Here is a 24,985-nt window from a genome sequence, read left to right as displayed (position 1 = left end):
TTCGAAACCTGCATATGTGATCGTGTACTATACCCTGCATACTGCAGACACAGCCATGGGTCACCCTTTTTACAACCAATGTCAAATTCTCTCAGCTGTGCAAGGCAGTGTCAATATTCCTATTTTTGATAAAGTAACCTAACCTGACAAAATTAACTTGCTGAAGATGCAACAATAGTTAGTGCCAGACCTAGGAATTTACTTCAAGCCAGTGAAGAGTCTGCCACTCTTCCAGTCTCCCAGAAAATTAGAGTTTCTTAGATTTAACATGATTAAACCATGCTGTCACAACTTCCCATTATGGATAATGGGAAATTGATTATACCAACTTAAATGTTCTATAACAATGACAGTAGCAGTACCATCCTGTTTAAACAATGTTTAAAAGTGCAGTTGCAAACACTTACTATCTTCCATCCTCTGTGTAGGATACACAGAAGAGAAATATGTTTGTGCCATAGAATGAGGACTTGTCAGAACAGGATAAGTTCATTTTGCATCTAGCTGACTTTAATAGGTAAAAATAGTTTGTATTGGTTATCATTGCTGTCACACAGCTTAAGTAAGCAAAGTTCATGCCTAGAGTCAAGTTACTGGTCTGTAACTGTTGTGTATGTAGAATGGCCATTTTTCCCCTCATGGACACAATTACCCAGTTACATAACCACTACAAAACTAAGTGACTTAAAGCAACAATATTTTAAAAGATTCTGAAAGCTGCCTGTTCTGTTGATATTACCATGGGCAACTCTCATGTACATCGGGGTGGGTAGTGCAAGATTTTCCTCACATGTCTGGCAATGAGTGCTTCTACTGATAAGGGCGCTTCCGTGGGTCTCCATGTGGCCTCTCTGCTCCCAACAGACTACTTCTTTACAGTACTGGGGGCATCTCAGGCGAGGGTTCCAAAAAGGCAGACCCCAATGTGAAAGCATTTATCAAACCTTTGCATTTGTCACATTTGCTGATGTCTTCATTGGCCAGATCAAGTCATGGCCAAACCTGGAGTCATTGTGGAAAGGACCTTCAATTCCACTTCCTGATTGGAGTGGTATATAGATTGTAAGGGCATCTTTTTATGATTTATTTATTTGAAAGGCCAAGTTACAGAGGCCTTTAATCTGCTGGTTCACTCCCCAAGTGGCCTCAACAGCCAGGGCCAGGCCAGACTGAAGCCAGGATCCAGGAGCTGCTTCTGGGTCTCCCATTGGGTACAGGGGCCCAAACACTTGGTCCATCTTCCACTGCTTTCCCAGGCACATTAGCAGGGAGCTGAATCAGAAGTGGAGCAGCTGGGACTTGAACCTGCACCCTTATGTAATGCTGGTGCTGCAGGTGGTGGCTTTACACGCTGTGCCATAGCTCAGGCCCCATGGGTATTTTTTTAATCAACCACAGAAAGAACTTCAAACCCAAATACTGGGGGTCAACACACTTTTCCTTAAATATCCAAATATTTTAGATGTAAATATTTTAGACTTACAGGGCTTTGGTCTTTACACTTGTGTGAAAGCAACCAGACAATATTTAAGCAAAAGGGATGACTTTAAGTAAAGCTGTGTAGTGATGCATTCCCTTTTAACAGGGATATGTTCTAATAAATGTCAGTCTATTTCATCACTGTGTGAACATCATAGAGTGTACCTACACAAACCTGGATGGTATAGCCTACACTATACATATATAGTTCAGCCTACTAATCCTAGCTGCAAATCTGTGTAGCGTGTCACTATTCTGAATACTGTCAGCAATGTAACAATGATATTTATATAAAACTAGAGAAGGTAGAGTAAAGCTACTAAGTGATAGGAATTTTTCAGCTCCATTATAATCTATGGAGCCACCACGAAAGTGGTCCATTGTTGACTGGACCCTCTTTTTGCAGCGTGTGGCTCTGTTAACAAAAACAAGAGCCCCTATCAGATATGGTTGGGGACACCTGCGGAAGATTATTTCAGGCTCTGATCTTTCTCCTACTCCAGTTCCCATGTTTGCAAGTCCTCTTCCTTAGTCAGACGGAGAAACAGAAGAAAATGAAGAAATTAGCAGAGAGTTTTATTTTAATAAATGTATCCTGATCACTCCACAGTCTCCCTTGGATCAATGCAGTTTCTGCTTTTTGTTGTTCCAAAGTTCAAATTCAAGCTCTGAAGTATTCTTTCCATTCTCCTGTTTTCATCTTGCCTATGTGCTTGTCAGAGTGATAATGACTTTATATATATATACACACATATACATATATTTATTTATAGTTATATTTATATATCAAAGGCCACAAGAGCTGTGAGGAAGGAATAATTTACATTGCCTATGGAATAAGGGAGACATCAAGAACTGGTGTCCCTGGAACACCATTTTGAAGATGTGGAAGTTCAAGGAATCCTCAAGACATAGTATCTCCTCCAGGGTGGTATAGAATGAACAATGGCCAAAAAAAGCAGACCAAAGTCATATTGCAGAGGGTCTTAAATTCTTTGCTAAAACTGGAGTGAACACAGGGTAAAAGGAGAATCTCACCATTGTTTGTCTCCTAGATGATTTTCAGTAGTGCAGAAGATAGATTTAAAGATAACTTAAATTGTTTCTGTTTCTTTTCTTCTTTTTGGTGTTTTCACCTATAATACTATAGACACAGATGTCACTGGAACTGCCTAAAGTGCATCTGGAGTTCTCCTCTGGAGATAGCTTTAACAGCTGGAAAGAGTATGATAAGGGAGTAAACCAGGGATATTTCAGCAGCATTAGAAGGACAGTGGCAGATGGAAAGATTTCAGGTATAGCACGGAAGGCGTGACCGTATGTCACCTGCGCTCGGGCAAGGCTTCTTCTGATTCATTCTGGCAAACGGCACTCAGGGCAACTGTTTCCTAAACTGTCACAGTACCTTAGACCTATGTCCATTTGTCATTGGACTGCCAATTTCTTCAAAGTGTACATCATGTCTTCATCTCAGTATTCCTAGAGCCTTCCAAAGACATGCATGCAGATGGGCTTTATTCTTGAGGAGTCGTGGAAGCCAGGCGTTCAGAAATGACTGAGGAATATAAACTATCTTACTGTGAAAGCATTTATGTAAAGGGTTCTGTGCTAAGCGATAAGATACTACACTCGTGGCTCACTAGGCTAATCCTCCGCCTTGCGACGCTGGCACACCGGGTTCTAGTCTCGGTCGGGGCGCCGGATTCTGTCCCGGTTGCTCCTCTTCCAGGCCAGCTCTCTGCTGTGGCCCGGGAGTGCAGTGGAGGATGGCCCAGGTGCTTGGGCCCTGCACCCCATGGGAGACCAGGAGAAGCACCTGGCTCCTGCCATCAGATCAGCGCGGTGCGCCAGCCACAGTGCGCTGGCCGCGGCGGCCATTGGAGAGTGAACCAACGGCAAAAGGAAGACCTTTCTCTCTGTCTCTCTCTCTCACTGTCTACTCTGCCTGTCAAAAAAAGAAAAAAAAAAAAAAAAGATACTACACTGACTATACTCAATCTAACTTTTCTAGCGACTTAATTTCAAAAGTTTGTATTAAGCTGGTAAATTCTCCACCTCACAAATAGCTTTCGAGCTTGGAGTAATAGCTTCAGAACACTTTTTCTTAGCTAATTTTATCGAATGGCCATCTGCCAGGGACTGTTCTAAGAAGACCTTTGTCAAGACTTAAATCTATCATTTATGCCTCTGACAACTTCCAGCAGAAGTGAGGAAGATAGAAGTGAGGCACCGGTTTCAATATCAATTTGTTGGTTACCCGGAACCGGATTCAAGTTCCCAAATGACAACTGTACGCGGGTGTTCCGGAACCAAAGTTCCGGAACAGTTTCTGTGCCGACGCGCGAATATGTTACTAGGAATCGATTGCTTTGGGCTGGCGGAGGCCTTTGCGAGGAGGACCATGCACGGAACTGCGGAGGGAGGGAGGTGAGTGACGGACGTCCCGCGCCGGGCGGGAGCGTGGGGTCGGGCCGGCAGGGAAGGGCGCCTAGGTGAGTGGGGAAGTTGTGCCATGCTTGCCCCCGCGGTGATGCGCGCCCTGCGCAAGAACAAGACCCTTCGGTACGGAGTTCCCATGTTGGTAAGTGGAGAGAGGACAGTGCGGGGCCGGGGTTCCGGAAGGGGTGGGGCCTCCGTAGCGCTGGGTGCCGAGGACGGACCCCTGGGCCGGGAAGGCCGGGCGAGAGTTTGAGACCGGACTTGGAGGCTGTCTCACACTCATCACCTCGGGTCCCCTCACCCCGGTCCCCAGCCAGCGTCTGCGCGCTTGTGAGCGTGTTGTCTTCCCTACGGCCAGTCGCATTTCTCTGAACTGGAACTCCGAGAACGAGATCACCACCCTCCATCCCAATCCACCCCGCTCCTGTTCCTGTATCACCGGGAATAGATGTATTTGCTTGTAGCTGAGGACTCCGTTAGCTCTCCAGGTGGATCCCCAGCCTGATAATTTAACTCTGCAGTTTCTAATGCCTCCCCGTTTAAACGTCCTCGTTTGTGAACTGCTTTAATTCTTCCGAGGTTTGATGAGCCAAATAAGGCGTTGTGAATAAACTGTTTAGCGCGGCGCCTGCGGCCTGGCAGTAGCCCACAAGTGGTCGCTGTGGTGCGTCTAAAGCGGTCTGCAAGCAGCTTTGATGCTTAACGGAGTCGCAGGGAATTTTATACTGAATCGCCTGACGATGTCGGGAGGACGAAGGTTCAGGCTGCTGACACAAGACCAACCGCAGCTGGAATCGGCACAACTCATTTGATTTGCTGGTTTGCCATGGGCAACTTACTTGGTTTCAGCAAACTTTGAAGTCATGGTAAAAAAAAAAAAAAAGGCTGTTTGCTTTTTTTGTTGTTGTTTTTAAATACACAGCAGTGTGTTACCTTGGTATGAATGTTAGTACAGGTAAAGTTACTAGCTTTTGCATTTAAGCAGGACTAAAGGGAAGAAATGACTTTAGAAAGGTAATGGATATTTTTCACTCATCTTTGATGACTTGCAATTTTTAATTTTTTAAAGATTTTATTTATTTTATTTGAAAGAGTTACAGTGAGAGAAGAGACAGAGAGGTCTTCCATCCGCTGGTTCACTCCCCAGATGGCTGCAATGGCCAGAGCTGCACCAATCCGAAGCCAGGAGCCAAGAGATTCTTCCTGGTCTCCCACGTGGGTGCAGGGGCCCAAGGACTTGGGCCATCTTCTACTGCTATCCCAGGCCATAGCAGAGAGCTGGATGGGAAGAGGAACAGCCGGGACTAGAACCGGCGCCCACATGGAATGCTGGTGCCTCCAGCGGAGGATTAACCTACTACACCAGGTCGCCGGCCTGCTGACTTGGAATTTTGATTCATCTTCAGGAAACTGTCAGTTTTTATAAGTTTAAAAATGACTGTTTCAGGATGAATGTTTGGGAAACAGTTAAGCTGCTGCTTGAGATGCTGCATCCTGTGTGGGAGTGCCTGGGTTTCACTCCCCACTCAGTTTCCAGTTGTAGCTTCCTGCTCATGCACACCCTGGGAAGCAATAGGTGATGACCCAAGTGATTGGGTCCCTGTCACCACCATGGGTGACCTGCATTGAGATCCAGGCTCCTGGCTTCAGCCTGTCCCAGCTCTGGACATTGCAGGCAACTGGGGAGTGAATCGTGGGTGGGTGATCTCTGTTTGTCTCTTTACCTTTCAAATAAAATGATAATAAATTCAAAATTTAAAAATAACTTTATAAGATATCTTAGCCAATATATTTGTGTAAATGACAGGGCGTGTGTAAATGCTATCTTCTCTGCAGATTTCTCTGCCCTAAAATAGAGTCTCTCAGAGCATGATTGGATGCTGACTGAGAACAGCAGCATGTCTCAAAGGAAGCCAATTTGGTTTTGTTTCTTATCTTTCAAAATTGTCAAACCAAGGTCTTAAAATTGCTATGCATGGAAGTACCTTCTAGAGCTTCCCCCCACCCCCCAGAAAGTGCAAAGTGCCACAGTGATTTTCTTCCAGCTGACATCTGCTCTCTCTGTCTATACTAGACCTGGAGGACTGTGGTTCTGAATATGAGCCCTCGACCTGTCTATAATTTTATAGAGGAAAATGCTGTGTTCAGTGCTGTAAAATTTGACATTTCTGGAAAGAACTCAAGATGTATTTCTTTGTTGTGAATAAATCAGATATGCCATTATTACTATATTACATTCATCCTCAAGTTAATATTGCTTTCTCTCTTGGATAAACATTAATACTTTATATAAATCTTTAATATCATATAGAAGAGGACTTGGACTGTCCACCATTTGCTAATACTACTTTCCTTGCCTTTGCATGGATTTCAGAATTTTGCACCTAAATAAGCTCATTCTTAATCTCAATTTCTGTGAGCATTGATTGAAAACTTTGATTGCATCTTTTTAAATTTAATTTAATTTTTATTTATTTGAAAGGCAGAGAGGGGGGAAAGACAGATCCATCTACTTTTTCGCTCTTCAAATACCCACAGCAGCCTCTAATGCCCACAAGAGCTGGCACAAGAGCTCCAGGCTGCAGCCAGGAGCCAGGAATTTAGTATGGGTCTATCACTTGGGTAGCAGAGACCCAACTACTTGAGCCATCACATAGGCCTCCTAGGGTGCATACTAGCAGGAACAGGAATCAGGAGCAGAGCTGGGATACGAACCAAGCTTTCCAGTATGGGATGTAGTCTTTCCAAGCAGCATTATGGCTCTATGCCAAATGCATGCCTCTCCATGAACGTTTTGAAGTACCTTGTGTGTGAGATATGAATGGGAGCTATAGGTGGTTCCAAAGAAGCAGACTGGAAGAACTGGATGAATGTAATTGACATTTATTGGTATGTGAAAATTGGTGAGAGGCAGGTTAGAACTGAAAGGGAGTTGAAGTAAATATCATGATTTATTCTTTCATATTGAAGTGTATATACCTATCAGACTTTTTTATCTTTTTAAAAAAAGATTATTTATTTGAAAATCAGGATTACACAGAGAGAAGGTGAGAAAGGGAGTGAGTGATTCCCATCTTCTGGTTCACTCCCCACTCCCCAAATGGCCAGGCCAAAGCCAGGAGCTTCATCTGGGTCTCCCACATGGGTTCAGGAGCCCGAGCACTTGGGCCATCCTCCATTGCAGGGAGCTGGATCGGAAATGGAGCAGTTGGAATTAGAACCAGTGTCCATTTGGGATGCTGGTGCTCCAAGTGGCAGCTTAACCCCACTGTGCCACAATGCCAGCCCCTACTTATTAGATTTTCAAGAGAAGAAGTCAAATAGGAAGGCAGGTTTTCAGTTCACTGTATATTTTCCATTAAAAATGTACATTTAGAGGTTGCTCAGTTATAGAGGTTGTTTAAATCTGTGGAACTGGGGCCGGCGCCGCGGCTCACTAGGCTAATCCTCCGCCTAGCGGCGCCGGCACACCGGGTTCTAGTCCCGGTCGGGGCGCCGGATTCTGTCCCGGTTGCCCCTCTTCCAGGCCAGCCCTCTGCTGTGGCCAGGGAGTGCAGTGGAGGATGGCCCAGGTGCTTGGGCCCTGCACCCCATGGGAGACCAGGAAAAGCACCTGGCTCCTGGCTCCTGCCATCGGATCAGCGCGGTGCGCCGGCCGCAGCGCGCTGGCCGCGGCGGCCATTGGAGGGTGAACCAACGGCAAAAGGAAGACCTTTCTCTCTGTCTCTCTCTCACTGTCCACTCTGCCTGTCAAAAAAAAAAAAAAAAAAAAAAAAAAAAAAAAAAAAAAAAATCTGTGGAACTGGATCACATCACCTTGGGACTCAGTGTTGGTTGGAAATAGGTAGAAGAGGTATAAAGAGTGAGCCTTGTAAGGTACTCCAACTTTATGAAGGGGAGGAAGAATGAATAAAAGGAGCAGAGAGGAAGTAGGAAAGGCAGTGGTGTATATTTTTTATTGAAGCTAAGAGACATAACTTATTTTACTTACACAAAGAATTCTTGCAGATATTAGCTGCTTTGTATAACAGAAATTTCTCTTGATCGTCCTTGCTTTTTGTTGTTTTAAGTTCATTTATGTGGTCCCACTTACTGGGTTTGAGATTCATAGACTTAAGTTTTGTTGATATTTCCAACTTCAAAATTATATACGCTTATATGTTATGTTTTATACCTTACTATATTTTTCTTTAATTAATATAAATATATTGATGTAAAAAGGAAGGTAACTTTATTTTTTTTAGACTTTTGCAGCTTTAGCATGAGGGAGTAACACCAGGTAGGTTTGGGGTTTATTTGTGCAAGGAAGATTCATAAATCAGGCAACACTCAGAACCAGAAGAGGTTCGGGGAGCTACTTTCTGCAACATGGGCGATGGGTATTTGCAGACGTAATTAGGAAGTAATGTACAATAGCTAGATAGGTTACAAGTAGATGTTTACTTTATTTGTACTTGCACTCATAAGTTGATCAGGTTTTGTTTTTTTACCTACTAAGTTAGGTTACATAAGAACTCCAAGTAAAGAGACAACTAAATGCCAAATTTAATTTAACAGTGAGCAAATCATTTAGTTAGCTGTGCTTTTATTTCCTCATCTAATACATCCCCCTCCCTCAGTTGATAGGTCTGTTGTAAGGCTCAAATAATAGAATGCTGGTCATGATGTCATTTTAACCATCAGGTCAGGTACAGCAGTGGTGTTCTGACTTTGTTTTAGGTCATGATGTGCTTTAATGTTTCTGAGACAGTAATCCTCTCTTATCCGAGGGTTCATTTTCCACAGTTTTAGTTACAGCTCATAGTCAACCACGATCCAAAAATATTAAAAGGAAAATTTCAGAAATAAATAATTCCTGCTTAAAAATTACTTTTATTACAGTATTATTCTATTTATTATTGTTGTTTATATATTACTATACCTAATTTATAAGTTAAATTTTATCATGAGTATGTGGGTATGGGAAAATACTTAGTATATAGAGAAAACATAGTATATAGAGTTTTGGGCATGTATGGACATCTTAGAATGTATCCTCTGTCAATATGTGTATCTCCTGTATGTACTCCATCTACTCTGAAGAGGTGAATGGTGACTCACCAGGAAAAATAATCTGTAGGATTTTGTATAATCTGTCTATAATGTTTACATAAGTGATCTATGGATAGACTGAATTCTGTGTTGTTATTTTGTTTGATTGTTTCTTTTTTTTCAGTTGCTGATTGTTGGAGGTTCTTTTGGTCTTCGTGAGTTTTCACAAATCCGATATGATGCTGTGAAGATTAAAGTAAGAATTCTAATTGGAGTTTGATATGTATCTTGTATATGTACTGGCTTAGGGGAAGTGTGTAATCAGAACACCACACAGTCTGAGTTTGTCTTGCTTTTCAAAGCTAATTATGATTGAATGATCTTTGTGCTCTTTTTTTAAAAAATTTTGTTTTATTTTCATTTTGTATGAAAAACAGAGACAAAGAAAAAGAGACAGAGATAAATCACCCACCTGCTAGTTCATTCCCCAAATGCCTGCAACAGCCAGGACTGGACCAGCCCAAAGCCAGGAGCCTGGGAAAGTTAAGAAACAAAATCAAATTGGCTTCCTTTGAGACATGCTGCTGTTTTCAGTCAGCATCCAATCATGCTCTGAGAGACTCTATTTTAGGGCAGAGAAATCTGCAGAGAAGATAGTATTTAGTCCTGGTTGCTCCTCTTCCAATCCAGCTCTCTGCTGTGGCCCAGGAGGGCAGCGGAGGATGGCCCAAGTGCTTGGGTCCCTGCACCCACATGGGAGACCGGGAGGAAGTGCCCGGCTCCTGGCTTCCTATCGGTGCAGCGCCGGCCATAGCAGCCATTAGGGGAGTGAACCAACGGAAGGAAGACCTTTCTGTCTCCCTTTCACTGTCTATAACTCTACCTGTCAAATAATAATAATTAAAAAAAGCCTATTCACTTTTCTTAATTTTGTAGTTTGAGAGAAACCAACACTAGTAGGTATTAGAATAAACATTAAATTTAAAAAGAATATATTGGTTTTTATGAGGGAACAGATTTTGAGTCTCACTGAATAACTTCAGCTAACAGTTTTCAATTTAAATTTTGTTAAAAGATTTTAATTAGCATCCCAAGTACTTTATCAAGGAGTTTTTCTCTTTCCCTTTAAGAAGAGAGGTATAGGGCCAGCACCGTGGAGAAGTAGGTTAAGCCTCTGCTGCAGTCCTGGCATCCCATCTGGATGCCAGTTCAAGTCCCTGCTGCTCTACTTCCAATCCAGCTCCCTGCTGATGGCCTGGGAAAGCAGTAGAAGATGGCCCAAGTGCTTGGGTCCCTGCCGCCCATGTGGGAAAACTAGATTGAGTTCTGGGCTCCTGGTTTGAGCCCTGCCCAGCCCTGGCTGTTGCAAGCATTTGGGGTATATGGCAATGGATAGAAGATCTCTCTTTGTCTCTCTGTCTCTCTATGTCTCTGGCTTCCAAATAAAACTGAAAATAGATAATTTTTTTAAAGCTGAAGTCGAGAATATTGTTAAGAGAATGAGGTCAGGTGTATAGGAGGAAGATGAAAAGGAAAGGCCTACTGAGACTGAGAGATTGGGGTTGGTTGATGTTGAGAAATCAAACTAAGCTGAAGTTAAGAGTCAATGTTCTGGTGAGGTTGAGTTCATACAGTGTAAATGAGCCTGAAAGGATGACTGTTGTCCTTATGGATGGAGATGATAAGATTGGGGTTGATGGTGCTCAGAAGAGTTTGAAGTCAAGGTGGGGTCTCAAGGACAAGAATGCTGAAGTCAAAAGGGCTTGAGACTGGAGACTGCGAACAACTGTAAGTCCTCTGCAATGGGTCATCCATTGTTTCACCACACTGAGTACTGCAATTTAAGTGTACAATTTAAGTACATTGCAGTTGTGAGCAGTAACAATCTTTGGTTTTACCTGTCTGCTGTGCCTTGTAAAGGGGTATTATAGATATATGTCCATGTTTCCTAAGATTCAGATAATAAAATGATAGCAGTTACAATACCAGTACCAGTATGGTTCAAACACCGCTGAAATAGAGGTCAAATAACTTCTATTTTAATGACAGATAGAAAGACACATACAAGTGGATTAGGGAGATAAATAGCATACAGAGCATACTTACAGCCTAATATGCAAAGAAGAATTTAAATTGGGCATATTGGAGACAGAGATGTGAAAATATTTGAAGACAGTCTCTCAGATGCAGGATGAAAAAGGCAAGTACTTACAAAGTGATGATAAATTTACTCATCCTTCCACCAAAAACCAGTACTCAATCTATAATAGCAGCTACTGAATTAGCTTGTATACTATGTTAACAAGAACATTCAATGTTATATTGTTTTCTTGATTGATCTATAAAAGTAAATAAAGTTTCATTTTTCTGAATCAGAAATCCTGTGGATAAACAGAAGGAGAAACTTTGTTACTGGATCTCTTGACCTCCTATAATGGACATAATATTTCTATTATGCTTTTTATGTTTTGTTTATTCCTCATTCTTTTTTCTTTCTGTAATTTAATTTGTATATTTTCTATTGTTTTATCTTCTAGTCTCTAAACCTGCCACTTGCTGTGTCCAATCTTTTACTAAAGCCATCCTTTGAATATTGTGATTTCATTTACTGTGTTGTTTTAGTTCTGAATTATCCATTTAATTGTTTATTAAATGTTGTAATACCCCGACATCCTGTTTTTATCCACGTGACGTGACACATGACACGTGACAATCCCAAACCCAATGCTTGGTTTTCTCTCCCAACGGTTATTGCTTCAGTATCTGTGCCAATAGCTTATGCTATATTTTAACTCTTAAGGATCAGCAAGCTTTTTCTGTAAAGAGCCAGATTTCAATTTTAGACTCTTTGAGCTTTCACAGCTGCTCAACTCAGTTGGTAAAGTACAAAAGCAGTCATAGATAAACATAAGCTCAAATACAGCTTCTTTTGCAAAAATAAGGGTTGGACCATATTTGTTACATGGGCCATATTTTGCTGACCCCAAGATTTTTCTTTCTTTTTTTTTTTTTTTTTTTTTTTTTTTTTTTTTTTTGACAGGCAGAGTGGACAGTGAGAGAGAGAGACAGAGAGAGAAAGGTCTTCCTTTTTGCCGTTGGTTCACCCTCCAATGGCCGCCGCTGCAGCCGGCGCACCGCGCTGATCCTGGCAGGAGCCAGGAGCCAGGTGCTTTTCCTGGTCTCCCATGGGGTGCAGGGCCCAAGCACCTGGGCCATCCTCCACTGCACTCCCTGGCCATAGCAGAGAGCTGGCCTGGAAGAGGGGCAACCGGGACAGAATCCGGCGCCCCAACCGGGACTAGAACCCGGTGTGCCGGCGCCGCAAGGTGGAGGATTAGCCTATTGAGCCACGGCGCCGGCTCGACCCCAAGATTTTTCATTGCTAAATAGTATTCCACAAATTATGCCATTATTTATTTATCTGTTTTACTGTTGATAGGCATTTAGAGTGATTTGTGGTTTTGGCTACTGAGAATTATTTTGGTGCTCTGAACATTCTTGTATAATTTTCTCTTGTACAGAAAAGCAGTTGCTCGGTCATAGGGTATATGTATCATATTGCAGCTTCATTTGATAATGCCAAACAGTTTTTCAAAGTGGTTATATCAGTTTGTACTCTTACCAAAAATTTGTTATTCTTACCACCTCAAAAACTTGGTAATACTTAGTCCTGTCTGGTATTTTTTTCTATTGGATTTATTTGTTTATATGTTTGTTTGTTTGAAGGACAGAATGACAGAGATCTTTCATCCACTGGTTCACTCCCCAAATGCCCACAGCAGCCAAGGCTGGGGCTAGGCTGAAGACAGGAGCCCGGAACTCCATCCAAATCTCTTACGTGGGTGGCAGAAACCCAAATCTTGTGGCATCATTCACTACATCAGCAGGAAACTGGGTGGGAATTGGAGTAGCTGGGGCTCCAATCAGCACTTGGTTATGGGTTACTGGTGTTCAAGTGGTGGCTTAACCTACTGGGCCATGACACCTACCTGTTTTTTTGTTGTTAAGCCATTTTGTTGGGTGTGTTATGAATTATTATTTCGTTATGTTGTGAATTTCAATTTTCCATGAGGCTGATCACTTTTTTATGTCTTGACCATTTTTATTTCCTATTTTATATATCTTCTGTGGTATGTCTATTCAGCTCTGTCACCCATTTTTTTTTTCTGCTAGAGTTTTGAACTTGCTGTTACTCTTTTTTTATTAAAGATTTATTTATTTATTTATTTGAAAAGAAGAGTTACAGAGAAAGAGAGATCTTCCACCCACTGGTTCACTCCCCAAATGGCTGCAACAGATAGAGCTAGGCCAGTCCAAAGCCAGAAGCTTCTTCTGGGTCTTTCACATTGGTGCAGGGACCCAAGTACTCGAGCCACCTTCTGCTGCTTTTCCCGGCACATTAGCCAGGAGCTGGATAGGAAGTGGGAGCAGCTGAGACTGGAACCAGTGCCCATATGGGATGCTGGTCCCACAGACTTCAGCTTTACTTGCTAGGCCACAGCAAGTAAAGGCCCCTCTTGCTGTTTTCTGAGAATTTTTTATGCATGCTGGATTATAAACCTTTTAGTCGTTACTTCGTTAGTAGTATCTTTTGATGAACAAATTTCTTAAATTTAAATGTAGCCTATTTTATTTCTCTTTTACTTTATGGGTACTATTTTTACATTTGTCCTTTTAAGAAAACAATACAAGCTTTGTGAGGATTACACAAGGTAGTTGGTATCAAAATGCCTGGCTTATAACAAATGTTCAGTGAATATTAGCTACTGTTGGCTGTAGTGGTACATTCATTGTGGTAGTGGGTGCTACATTATTTATGATTATGTAGTTGAGTGGATGGTAGAGGTTTTGCATGTTTGTATTGGACATACTATCTTAGCCATCCATTCTGTAACTTTCAGAATTAAAAATTGAATCTAGCAGATTTAAATAATTTATGATTCCAATCTCTTTTCTACAGATTGATCCTGAATTGGAAAAAAAACTGAAAATGAATAAAGTTTCTTTGGAGTCAGAGTATGAGGTACTGTATGTTATTATCCTTTATTTTATAATGATCTTTCTAGTTAGTGATCTTCCCTAACATAAACTTAAGTTGTTACTAGTGCAGAAAAAAATCACGTATCTCAAATATATGGTATCTGGCAAACTACAGATTAAGTATCCCTTACCTGAAATGCTTGAGACCATAGACATTTCAGATTTTGGAGTGTTTTTTTTTTTTTTTTTAATTTTGGAATATTTGCAGTCTTCACCGATTGAACATCCCTAATGGAATGTTTGCCAAATTTTAAATCTTTTCCTATTTTATCAGCATTCAAAAAGTTTTGTGTTTCAGAGTATTTAGAATTTCAGATTTTCAAGTTAGTAATGTTCAACCTGCATATAGTCATTTGAAAAGAAAATAAGGATGGATCCATTTTCACTTATGGTGAATAAGTAGATTTCAGACAGACCAGGAAATTTTTAATAAAAAAACAGAATCCTATAAATCCTGGAAGAAAAAAACTGGAGACTTTTTTTCGTGGTCTTGAGTCTGAAAGCCTAGTATTAAACAAAACCAAAAGCTATAAAAATAAAGATTGGTAATTTCACACCTGAAATTTTAGGCGTTCAGCCTAAAAAATGATGTAATAAAATCAACAAATTAGAAATCCTGGGAATATTTTCATCTTATTATGGCTGATTAATTCATTTAAATATGAATAGCACCTGAAAATCAATATGAAAAGTCTATCAGCTCAGTTGATCAGTAGGAACTTTGGCAAAGCATGTGAGAATATAGAGGAAAAGAAAAATAAGTATCATTTTTTAACATGGACAGATATTCAAATTAAAATAGGAATGGATATAAAAATTGAAATGAGATCATGTGATTAGCAGAAATCAAAAAGTTTATCAGCACATTGTGTGAGGGAGGACACTCTTCATCTTTTCTGGTTTGCTCACTTTTTGGAGTGGACCATATTTGCCTGCTATTTTTTATATGTGGTCATTTTTGATTGAAAGTTTGGACCCTGAATAACACAGTGAAGAGATTTCTGGTGAGTCTTGATTTTCCTCTTAGCAGGAGTTTAATTATTGTCCAGTCACCTTGAATTGGTGTTTGTGGTTTTTTTTTTTGTTTTGTTTTGGTTTTTTTTGTTTTTTTTTTTTTTTTTTGGTGGTGGGCGGTGGATAGCGATGTTTTTCTTATTTTGTTTTTGTGCTTTATGAAGGAGAATCTATGTAAAGGCCACAGTGTTTTGTAGGCCCCTTTTGGGCTCAGTCTCCAGCCTATCTACCCAGGGAATCTTGTCAGGGCTTGGTTTTAAATTTTGAGATGTGTTTAAAAAAGTTTTACTCTTGGACATAATCTTTTATTCCTTAAGAGCAGCCTGTTAGAAAGTGTCTTACTGGATGTCAGGGTAACAAGGCAGTGAGGAACAATCTCCACTCTGGCTGGATCCAATACTCGTGACACTGCTTCTCCTCAGCATTACTTCACTTGCTCCACAGTCAGTGCTGTAGCAGTCGGCTGTTAAACAGTGAGTCTCGGTGGTCTTGCCCAGCACGTAACAGCCCACTTTTTAGTCCCTCTGCCTGTGTTGGAGAATTTCTACAGGGAATCTTCCTTTCAAAAGATCTCTGAAGACTGGACCGAATTTAATATGCGTTCTGCTAACTCTGCATCTCATCCAAGAGCCATTTTATTTCTCTTAAGCATATTTATCTTCTGTTATCTGAATAAATTTATTCTATTAAAAACTTTTCATAACTGAGGCTGATTTCATAACCGTAATTGAAAATACTTTACCCTCTTCTTGCATATTAACAGAATTTTATTCCTCCAAATACACTTTTTGCAGATTCTTTGTAAAACTATAAGCAAAATTACTCAGGATTTTCATTTACTGCTTCTCTGTATCTTGGTAAAAATTGTAGTGTGCTACTTGCAGATACATGAGGGTACTCCAGAAAGTTCATGGAAAATTGAATCAATTAAAAGATTATTTTGTTAGCAAAATTGTTTTGAAATCCATGTTTTTTTAATAATATGCATTTTTATATGAACTTTTTAAGACCATTCATATAGTCATACTGTGCCAGTAGTGATGTTATGAAGGGTTTGGGACTAGATTCTCCTTGTAATTCTTTTAGAAACCAGTGAATTTGAGAACTAAGGAAACTAATATAGATTATGTGATCTACCCTTTTCACTGTTACTTTTGAGGAAACTAATGCCCAGACAGCTTAAATCATTTGCTTAAGATAATCCAACTAGTTAGCCGGCGCTGCAGCTCAATAGGCTACTCCTCTGCCTGCGGCGCCGGCACCCCGGGTTCTAGTCCCGGTCGGGGCGCCGGATTCTGTCCCAGTCGCTCCTCTTCCAGTCCAGCTCTCTGCTGTGGCCCGGGAGTGCAGTGGAGGATGGCCCAAGTCCTTGGGCCCTGCACCCCATGGGAGACCAGGAGGAAGCACCTGGCTCCTGGCTTCGGATCAGCACGGTGCGCCAGCCGCAGCACACCGGCCGCGGCGGCCATTAGAGGGTGAACCAACAGCAAAAGGAAGACTGTTCTCTCTGTCTCTCTCTCTCTCTCACTGTCCACTCTGCCTGTCAAAAAAAAAAAAAAAAAAAAAAAAAGATAATCCAACTAGTTAGTATAAAACTAATGCTTAGAATCCAAGTGTTAACTAAGGTAAATTAATACCATGTTGTCTGTATTTGGATATACACTATCTTGTGTTTTCTCTGCTTCTATTTTCTAGCTTATTCAGTTATTCCAGAATATTCCAAATAGAAGATGCATAAAAGATACTGTCAGGTCAGCAACAAAAGAGTGAAGAAATATGAGAGTACTTCTGAAAGTTCTTGGAGAAGTAGAATTAAGACATATGGTTTTTTTTTTTTTTTAAGAATTATTTTATTTATTTGAAAGAGTTACAGAGAGAGGTAGAGCCAAAGAGAAAGAGGACTTTCATTGCGCTGGTTCACTCCCCAAATGACCGCAATAGCCAGAGCTGTGCTGATCCAAAGCCAGGAGCCTCCCCCAGGTCTCCCACGTGGTTGCAGGGGCCCAAGGACTTGGGCCGTCTTCTGCTGCTTGCCCAGGCCATAGCAGAGACTTGGATTGGAATTGGAGCAGCTGAGACTCGAACCAGTGCCCATATAGGATGTGAATGCTGCAGGATGGGGCTTTAACCCGCTGCACCACAGCACCAGGCCCAAGCCATATGTTTATTTTGGTACAAAAACATTTTGAAATCCATGCACAGTGTTTTAATATTATGCATTTTCCATGAAGTTTTGAAGACCATGCATGTGAGCGGATTTCAGAAGGCTTTGCATCAAAATAAGTTTATTTTTGATTCCGTTTCCATGAACTTTTGAAGTATACCCATGTGTATGTGGTTCCCTTTCTTCCTCCCTTCAGTCCTGTGCTTGAGAGACAGACACTGCAGGCAGTGAAGGCAGGATAATCCAGACTATAGCTGAAGTTACTTTTGATTGCCCAAAAGGGTTTGGCTCAGAGTAGCTGTGGGGAAGGTTTTTTCATTCTAAAGCCTAGACTTACATCTTGGCAAAGACAAGTCATCTTTGTCTCTCTTTTCCTTCTAGAAGACTTTAGGATCTGTGCCTTTGCTCCTCTCTGCCGTCACCCATGCTCATCCTTTAGTCATTATTATGCTGGATCAGCCCTCAGGTTTATACTCTTGTGTTCCTAGAGTCTTCCCTTTCTTTGTGCTCTCAAAAATAAGGTGCATAGACTCTTTGTATTTTAATGATTTTATTACTATATAGGAAAGGATGGGCATTAACGTCAATGGCAGGGAAGAAAAGTTCTAAATCCTGGGAAATAAGGCATTTCTTCAGTTATTATGTATGATCTGCAGTTGGTTTATTTGCTAAAGTTATAATTGAGGGCCCAGTGGATTATCTTCCTTCATTTATCATTCAGCAATGTCCTAAGCAAAGCCATGGAGCTTTACTAATATGTATTCTTTCATTTTTGTGGTTCAATAGAAAATAAAGGACTCTACTTTTGATGATTGGAAGAATATTCGAGGACCCAGGCCTTGGGAAGATCCTGACCTCCTCCAAGGACAAAAATCCGGAAATTCTTAAGAAAACTTGATTTTCCTGATTTTTTTTTAATGAGAATGTTATCAATTGGATTTCCCACTATATGTTATTAATCCAGTGGGAAAAATCCCAAATCTGCAGAAAACTGGATATGAATAATTTGATAGTGGATAATTTTGATAAAAGTCATGTTCTAATCTATACTTCTCAGCTATTTAATTTGCAAATGAAATAACAGTATTGTCTCTATACATTTTATACTTTTCAGTAAAGCTGTGAATACTACACTAAAAAATGATTCTGTTCTTTGACTACCATCCACATTCCTTTTCGAGTAGCCACTAGGGCAACATTTTGTTACTTTGCTATGCTTGCTAATGAGAACAGTAGGTTTGGATCCAAATTCTCATATTAAAGTCAAACTGATTTTATACCACACGTATGTAGGAAAATAATAGTGGTAACAATCTAATAAGAGTCTGTTTTATTTATAATATGTCACATACTGGGTAGTTAGTCTACAAAGCATCACCTGATGATTATATTATACCTTTAAACATTTAAGAAAACTAAATTATTCCTGGGTAAGCCAAAATCATGTGGTAGTATATGATTATAAGCAGATAAGGCAAATTTGTTGAGGTAATCTACAGATTACTATAATTTGGGAAATATGCTTTATGCCTTAGTATAATTTGCATGCAAATTGACCCTCTAGCTTTTTGTTTGCTTTTAACTTTGGATTTGCTATGATCTGATCTCTAGGCAAAAGGGTAGACTTGAGGGAAGTTAAATTTTTTCTGTCTCATTTTCTCCTTTTCACTTGTTTCCCTGCCTTTTGGTATTTTCGTGCTGAATTCCAGACATCTAAAGTCGCAACTGAAATATTCCTATGACAGTTGGCAAAATATTATAAATCTACTCCTGTCCTATCAAAATCTGTATTCCTTTTAGTAGGCTAGTGTTAGCAACATGGAAAGTAAGCTGATTTATCTAGTGAAGATAATTTGTGAGAGAGATGATTTGTAAGATGTAAGTTAACCATGGAAGTAATAGGATTTCTTAGAGATTAAAAAAAAAAGAAGTTTTCATCCGAATCTCTTTGAACAAAAATTATCTTAAAAATGTATAATTAATTTAATTGGAAAAGAAAACAATAAAAATATTAGTAAAAAACATAGTGGAAAGTGTTCTGGACTTAGCAAATTGTTCTTGTTAGGACGTTCTTACCAAAAAAAAAATCATAAAAGAAAAATTTGACAAATTTACTTCATCAGAATCACAAACTTTTGCTTCCTGAAGACTCTGTTAAAAGATTGAAAGAACCTATGTACTGAGAATTAATATTTGTAGACCACGTGTCTGGTGAAAGACTCATATCTAGAATATACAAAGAACTTGGAAAATTTAAAAAATTTTAATTAGAAAATAGCCAAAAAACAGTGAGATATTACACTGAAGAGGATCTATATGGATGACAAGCACAAGTAAAAGATGTTTGATGTCACTAACCATTAGGAAAATACAAATTTAAACCACATTGAGAAATCACTGCGCCATCTATTAGAGCAGCTAAAATAAAAAAATAATGATCATACCAAATGCTGGCAAGGATATAGAGAAACTAGATCTATTACACGTTGCTGATATGGAAAACGCTATAAGCAGTCTGGAAAATTAAAGGCAGCATGAAGGACATCTGATTTTCAGTTTGACATGTAAGAAACTTGGAAGTCATACCATCCTAACAAAAAAGTTGAAAAACTGAAAATCAGCTCTTTGATATATCAGACAATTGAGGTTCATGGGACAAACCATCATGGTTTCTCCTGAAAACTGGAGACATAGAAAAGAACAGAGAATCCCCATTTCCCTGGAGGAGAGTCTGTCTAGAAACCACCGCTGTAGGCAGCGTTGTATAGGAATACTTAAAGGTAATTAACTAATTGCTAGAGACTGAGAATGGAGTAACGTGAGAGAAAAAAGCCTGGAAGCCAGACTTTGTGGGGTTAAGAAAATTATGAATTTTACCTCCAGGAGTCCCAGTAGGCCCAGAGAATTCTCTTTTTCCTTAACAAAAGCCTGAACGTGAAACTGTTTTGTTAGAATTCAGTCACATTGGGTTTTTACCACAGCCTAACTAGGGGACAAAGTCAGCTTCAGCCTAGTATATCCTTCCTGTTTGACCTAAACAGGAGTTGGGAGAAGAGGAAAACTGAGAAGCACTTGTGAAGATCTGAGTCCAGGGACCAGGCTCACTAAAATCTAAAAGTTCTAATCATAGGATATAGAATGCGCCCCCCTGAAATAGACAAGTCACCACTTCACTAAAGCATGTCCCCTGGAGTTCCTTTTGTTCAGTGTATCGTGTTCAACAAAAAATGAAAGATAATAGCACATTTGGAAGGGACAAAATGAGCATCAGAACCAGATTCAGATATGGCAGGGATGTTGGACTTAACAGACTAGGAATTTAGAATAATGATGTTTAATGTGCCAAGAGCTGTAATGGAAAAAGTATACAACATGTAAGAACAGATGGGTAATAAAAGAACCAAAATGAAAGCTAGAACTAAAAAACTAACAAATGGAGAATGCCTTTGAGAGTCACCCTGACTAAAAAAAGAGAAAGGGAGGGAGAAGAATAGATATGCCATGCTAAATCGTAAAAAGGAAGTTGAGGTAGCTATATTCAGAAAAGTTACATAGAGAGGCATTGCATAACGATCAAGGGGTCCATTCTCTACAAATAAAATCCTTAGCATGTGTGCACATTCTAACAACGCAGAAAAATGCATGAGACAAAAAACTGCAGAGAAAAAGGTGAATAAATTATTATAGTTAAAGACAAACAATCCTCTATCAGTAAATTGGCAAATTCCACAGTCAGAAAATCACTAAGAACACAGTTGGACTAAAAACCAACCAACCAGATATAATTGACACCTATAGACTTCTTCATTCAATAACAGCAGAATGTACATTCCTCTCAAGCTCACACTAAACATTTCACTAATATGGATAACCAGAAGACACTCCTTAACAAATTTCAAAAGAGTAAAAATGCAAAGTGCACCTTCGGACAACTGTGGAATAAAATAGAAACCAGTGACAGAAAATCCTCAAATACCTGCAGATTAAACCACACTATTCTAGACAACACATGGGTCAGAGAAGAAACCTAAGTGTCTCACAGTAAGTGAAGTTTAAGATACAGCTTACCAAAGAAGTGTTTTGAGAGAAATTCATAGAATCGAGTGCATATTTATATTAAAGAAAATCTAAAATTATTAGTCTTAACTTCTAGTTTAGGAGACTAGAAAAAGAATAGCAAGTTAAATCTAAAGAATCCAGAGAAAATGATGAAAATCAGCAGAAATCAATAAAATTGAAAACAAAGTGAATAGAAAAACTTGATCCAAAAACTGATTCTTTGAAAAGATTAATAAAAATAGATGAACCTCTAGCTAGACTGAGAGAAGACATAAGTTACTAATACCAGAAATTTTTAAAAGGCCATATAAAACCTATAGGTGTTATATATATCTATATATATAGATATATATAGATATGTATTAAAGGAATACTATGAACAGCTCTTTGCCCACAAATTTGATGACTTAAATAAATTTCTTGAAAGACAGCCTAGCAAAGCTCACACAAGAAGAAATAATCTGAACAGGCTTGTGTCTGTTAGAATTGAATCAGCAATTAAAGCTTTCCAAAACGTCTGGACAGACGGAATATTTGCTAACATCCTGATGACCTCCCCTGCTGCCAAAAATAAAAGATAATGCAAGAAAGGAAAATGTTATAACAGTATCTGTTGTGAACATAGGTGCATAAATCCTCAACATTGTATTAGCAAATCAAATCCAACAAACAGACACAATCGGCAAGTGAGATTTGTTCCAGGCTCATTCAGCATTCGAAAAACATAGTGTATTATATTAACAGGTTAAATAAGAAAAGTCGCATGACCATATCAGTAGATTCAGAGAAAAAAGCATTTGAGAGAATCCAACACCAATTCATGAATTAAAAACTCTAAGCAAACTAGAAATGGACCTCATGATAAAGAACCAAGAATTAAAATCAAACAACAAAAAGAATGCCGCCGACAGTGCTTTATAGTTACTGACTGGATGCTTTCCCAGTAGGATCAGGAGTGCATGGATTTCACTTCTCACCACTTCTACATACTAGAAAGTCCATAGGTACTGCAATAAGTCAAGAAAACAAAATATATGGAGAATGGAAAAGAAGAAATATGCCTATTCATAGGTAACATGATTAGGTAAAAAATGCAAAAGAATCAACAGAAAAGCAGTTACAGTAATTTCAGAATACAAGGGTAATACAAGAAAAATGCTCTCCTACATAGCAGTAGTAAACAATCAGGATATAAAATTTAAAACAATTTCATTTTTAAAAAGTGTCATTTACAATAGCACCAAAAATGAGAAAACTTTAATGTAAATCTAACAAAATATATACAAGATACATAAGAGAGAGGCCAGCGCAATGGCACAGTAGGTTAGTCCTTCATCTGCAGCGCCGGCATCCCATATGGACGCTGGTTCTAGTCCCGGTTGCTCCACTTCCAGTCTAGCTCTCTGCTGTGGCCTGGGAGTGCAGTGGAGGATGGCCCAAGTGTTGGGGCCTGCACCCGCATGGGAGACCAGGAGGAAGCACCTGGCTCCTGGCTTCAGATTGGCGCAGCACCAGGCGGTGCGGCCATTTGGGGGGTGAACCAATGGAAGGAAGACCTTTCTCTCTGTCTCTCCCTCTTACTCTCTGTAAATCTACTTCTCAAATAAATAAATAAAATCTTTAAAAAAAAAAAAAGAGAGAGAGAGAGGAAAATTACAAACATCTGGTGATGTTTGCTTTATGTTCACAGATGGGAAGCCTCAATATCCATATTTAATTATTCCCAACTTGATCTATACATTTACCACAATCCCGATAAAAGCACAGCAAGTTATTTTGTGGATATTAACAGAATGATTCTAGGCTTATTATAGAAAGAATTAAAAGGAGATGTTGCGATGATTCATTAAATAGAGAACATCAATAAAAAGAATTGTTTAAAAGGGACGGTGTAAGTTCTGGAGTTGAAAAGTACAAGGACCAAATGTAAGTTCATTAGAGTGGCAAAACAGTAGATTTTGGCTGATGAAATGAAGAATTGAGAAACTTGAATAGAAATTATGCATTCTGAAAAACAGAAAAATGAATACAGAAAACAAAAGGACTCAGAGAAATGTCAGGACCAGTAAGTGGACCAAATGCGCATATCAAGAATAATGGAAGGAAGGAAGGACATTGTTGCATAGAAGGTTAAGCCACTGCTTGTGACACCTGCATACCAAAGAGGAGTGCTGGTTCCAGTCCCCGCTACTCCATGGTTCTGCTCCTGCTTCCTGCTAATGCATCTGGGAGGGGGTAGATGATGACCGCACTTGTATGCCTACCACACATGTAAGAGATCCAAATGAAGTTCCCGGCTCCTGGGTTCAGGCTGGCCCAGCCCTGGGTGTTAGCATTTGAGGAGCAAAACAGCTGATAGACGATCTCAGTCTCTCTCTCCCTCTCCCTTCCCTCCTGTCATTCTGTCTTTACATTAATACATACATTCTTTAAGTAACAGGAGAAAGGGAGGATCACAAAAGTATTTTCAAATGGCAAAAATTCATGGATTTGATGGAAAACATTAGAATTTCAAATGCTCAACAAACTTCAAATAGGATAGATGCAAAAAGATCCACACCTAGACATAGTCAAAATATTGAAAGATAGAGACAAAAATCATAAAAGTGGCAAGAGACAAATAATTTACAATAAGATTAACGGCTGGTTTTCCATCAGACACACTGTTGACAATCTTATCTTTCAGCTCTTCAAATATGCCATTCTGTTGTCTTGTCTTAGAATGACATATTTGAAGGAAAAGATTGTCAACCAAATTCCAGGAAAATATATTTCAAAAGTGAAGATGAAACAAAAATATTTCCAAATAAACAAAAGTGAAGGAAATTTGTTGCTGGCAGGTTTGCCTTCTAAGAAATCCTGGGGGCCGGCGCTATGGATAGCAGGTAAAGTCACCGCCTGCAGTGCCGGCATCCCATATGGGCGCTGGTTCAAGTCCCGGCTGCTCCTTTTCCAATCCAGCTCTCTGCTATGGCCTGGAAAGCAGTAGAAGATGGCCCAAGTCCTTGGGCCCCTGCACCCATGTGAGAGACCCGGAAGAAGCTCCTGGCTCCAGGTGTCGGATGGGCACAGCTCCCGCTGTTGTGGCCAACTGGGGAGTGAACCCGCGGATGGAGTACCTCTCTCTCTGCCTTTCCTTCTCCCTTTTGCAACTGTGTAACTCTGACTTTTGAATAAATAAATAAATCTTTTTAAAAAAATACTGAAAGAAATTCTTCAAATCAAAAAGAAGTGACACCAGATATTGTAGTCATACATCTCTTAAAGATGGGGATACATTCAGTGAAATGCATCGTTAGGTGATTTTGTTGTGCAAACATCACAGAGTGTAGTTACACAATTCTAGATGGTATGGCCTGTATACACATGAGCTCTATAGGATATTGCTCCTCGGTTACACACCTATACAACCTATTACTGTAGTGAATGTTTGAAGCAATTGTAACACAATGGTATTTGTTATCTAAGCATAGAAAAAGTACAATACACTATAACTTAAAAAAAAAATAGGACGCCTATATAGGGCACTTACCATGAGTGGTGCCTGCAGGACCGGAAGTTGCTCTGGGTGAATTAGTGGTGAGTGGTGTGAAGGACTAGGACATTACTATACCCTACTATCTAAACCCAGGCGACACTAACTTCATAAAAAAAACTTTCTTGAAATAATAAATTAACGTTAGCTTACCCTAACTTTTTACTCTACAAACTTCAAAAAAAATCTTTAGCTTTCTGACTTTTTAAAAGTGGGTGTATCCT

General features: G+C 39.8%; 1 protein-coding gene across 1 annotated transcript; it reads left to right on the top strand.

The window, feature by feature from the left end:
• Positions 1-3,866: 3,866 nt before the first annotated feature.
• COX16 (cytochrome c oxidase assembly factor COX16) lies at positions 3,867-18,308 on the top strand. Its single transcript, XM_002721675.4, is given in 5 exon segments — positions 3,867-4,060; positions 9,134-9,205; positions 13,910-13,972; positions 17,954-18,034; positions 18,036-18,308. Coding segments are annotated over 5 exon segments (315 nt in total). The 5' UTR covers positions 3,867-3,991; the 3' UTR covers positions 18,066-18,308.
• Positions 18,309-24,985: the final 6,677 nt, after the last annotated feature.

The sequence above is a fragment of the Oryctolagus cuniculus genome, chromosome 20 (assembly GCF_964237555.1).
Source record: "Oryctolagus cuniculus chromosome 20, mOryCun1.1, whole genome shotgun sequence".
NCBI lineage: Eukaryota > Metazoa > Chordata > Mammalia > Lagomorpha > Leporidae > Oryctolagus > Oryctolagus cuniculus.
The sequence above is the reverse complement of the archived record's forward strand: the minus strand, read 5'-3'. Positions and strand labels throughout refer to the sequence as shown.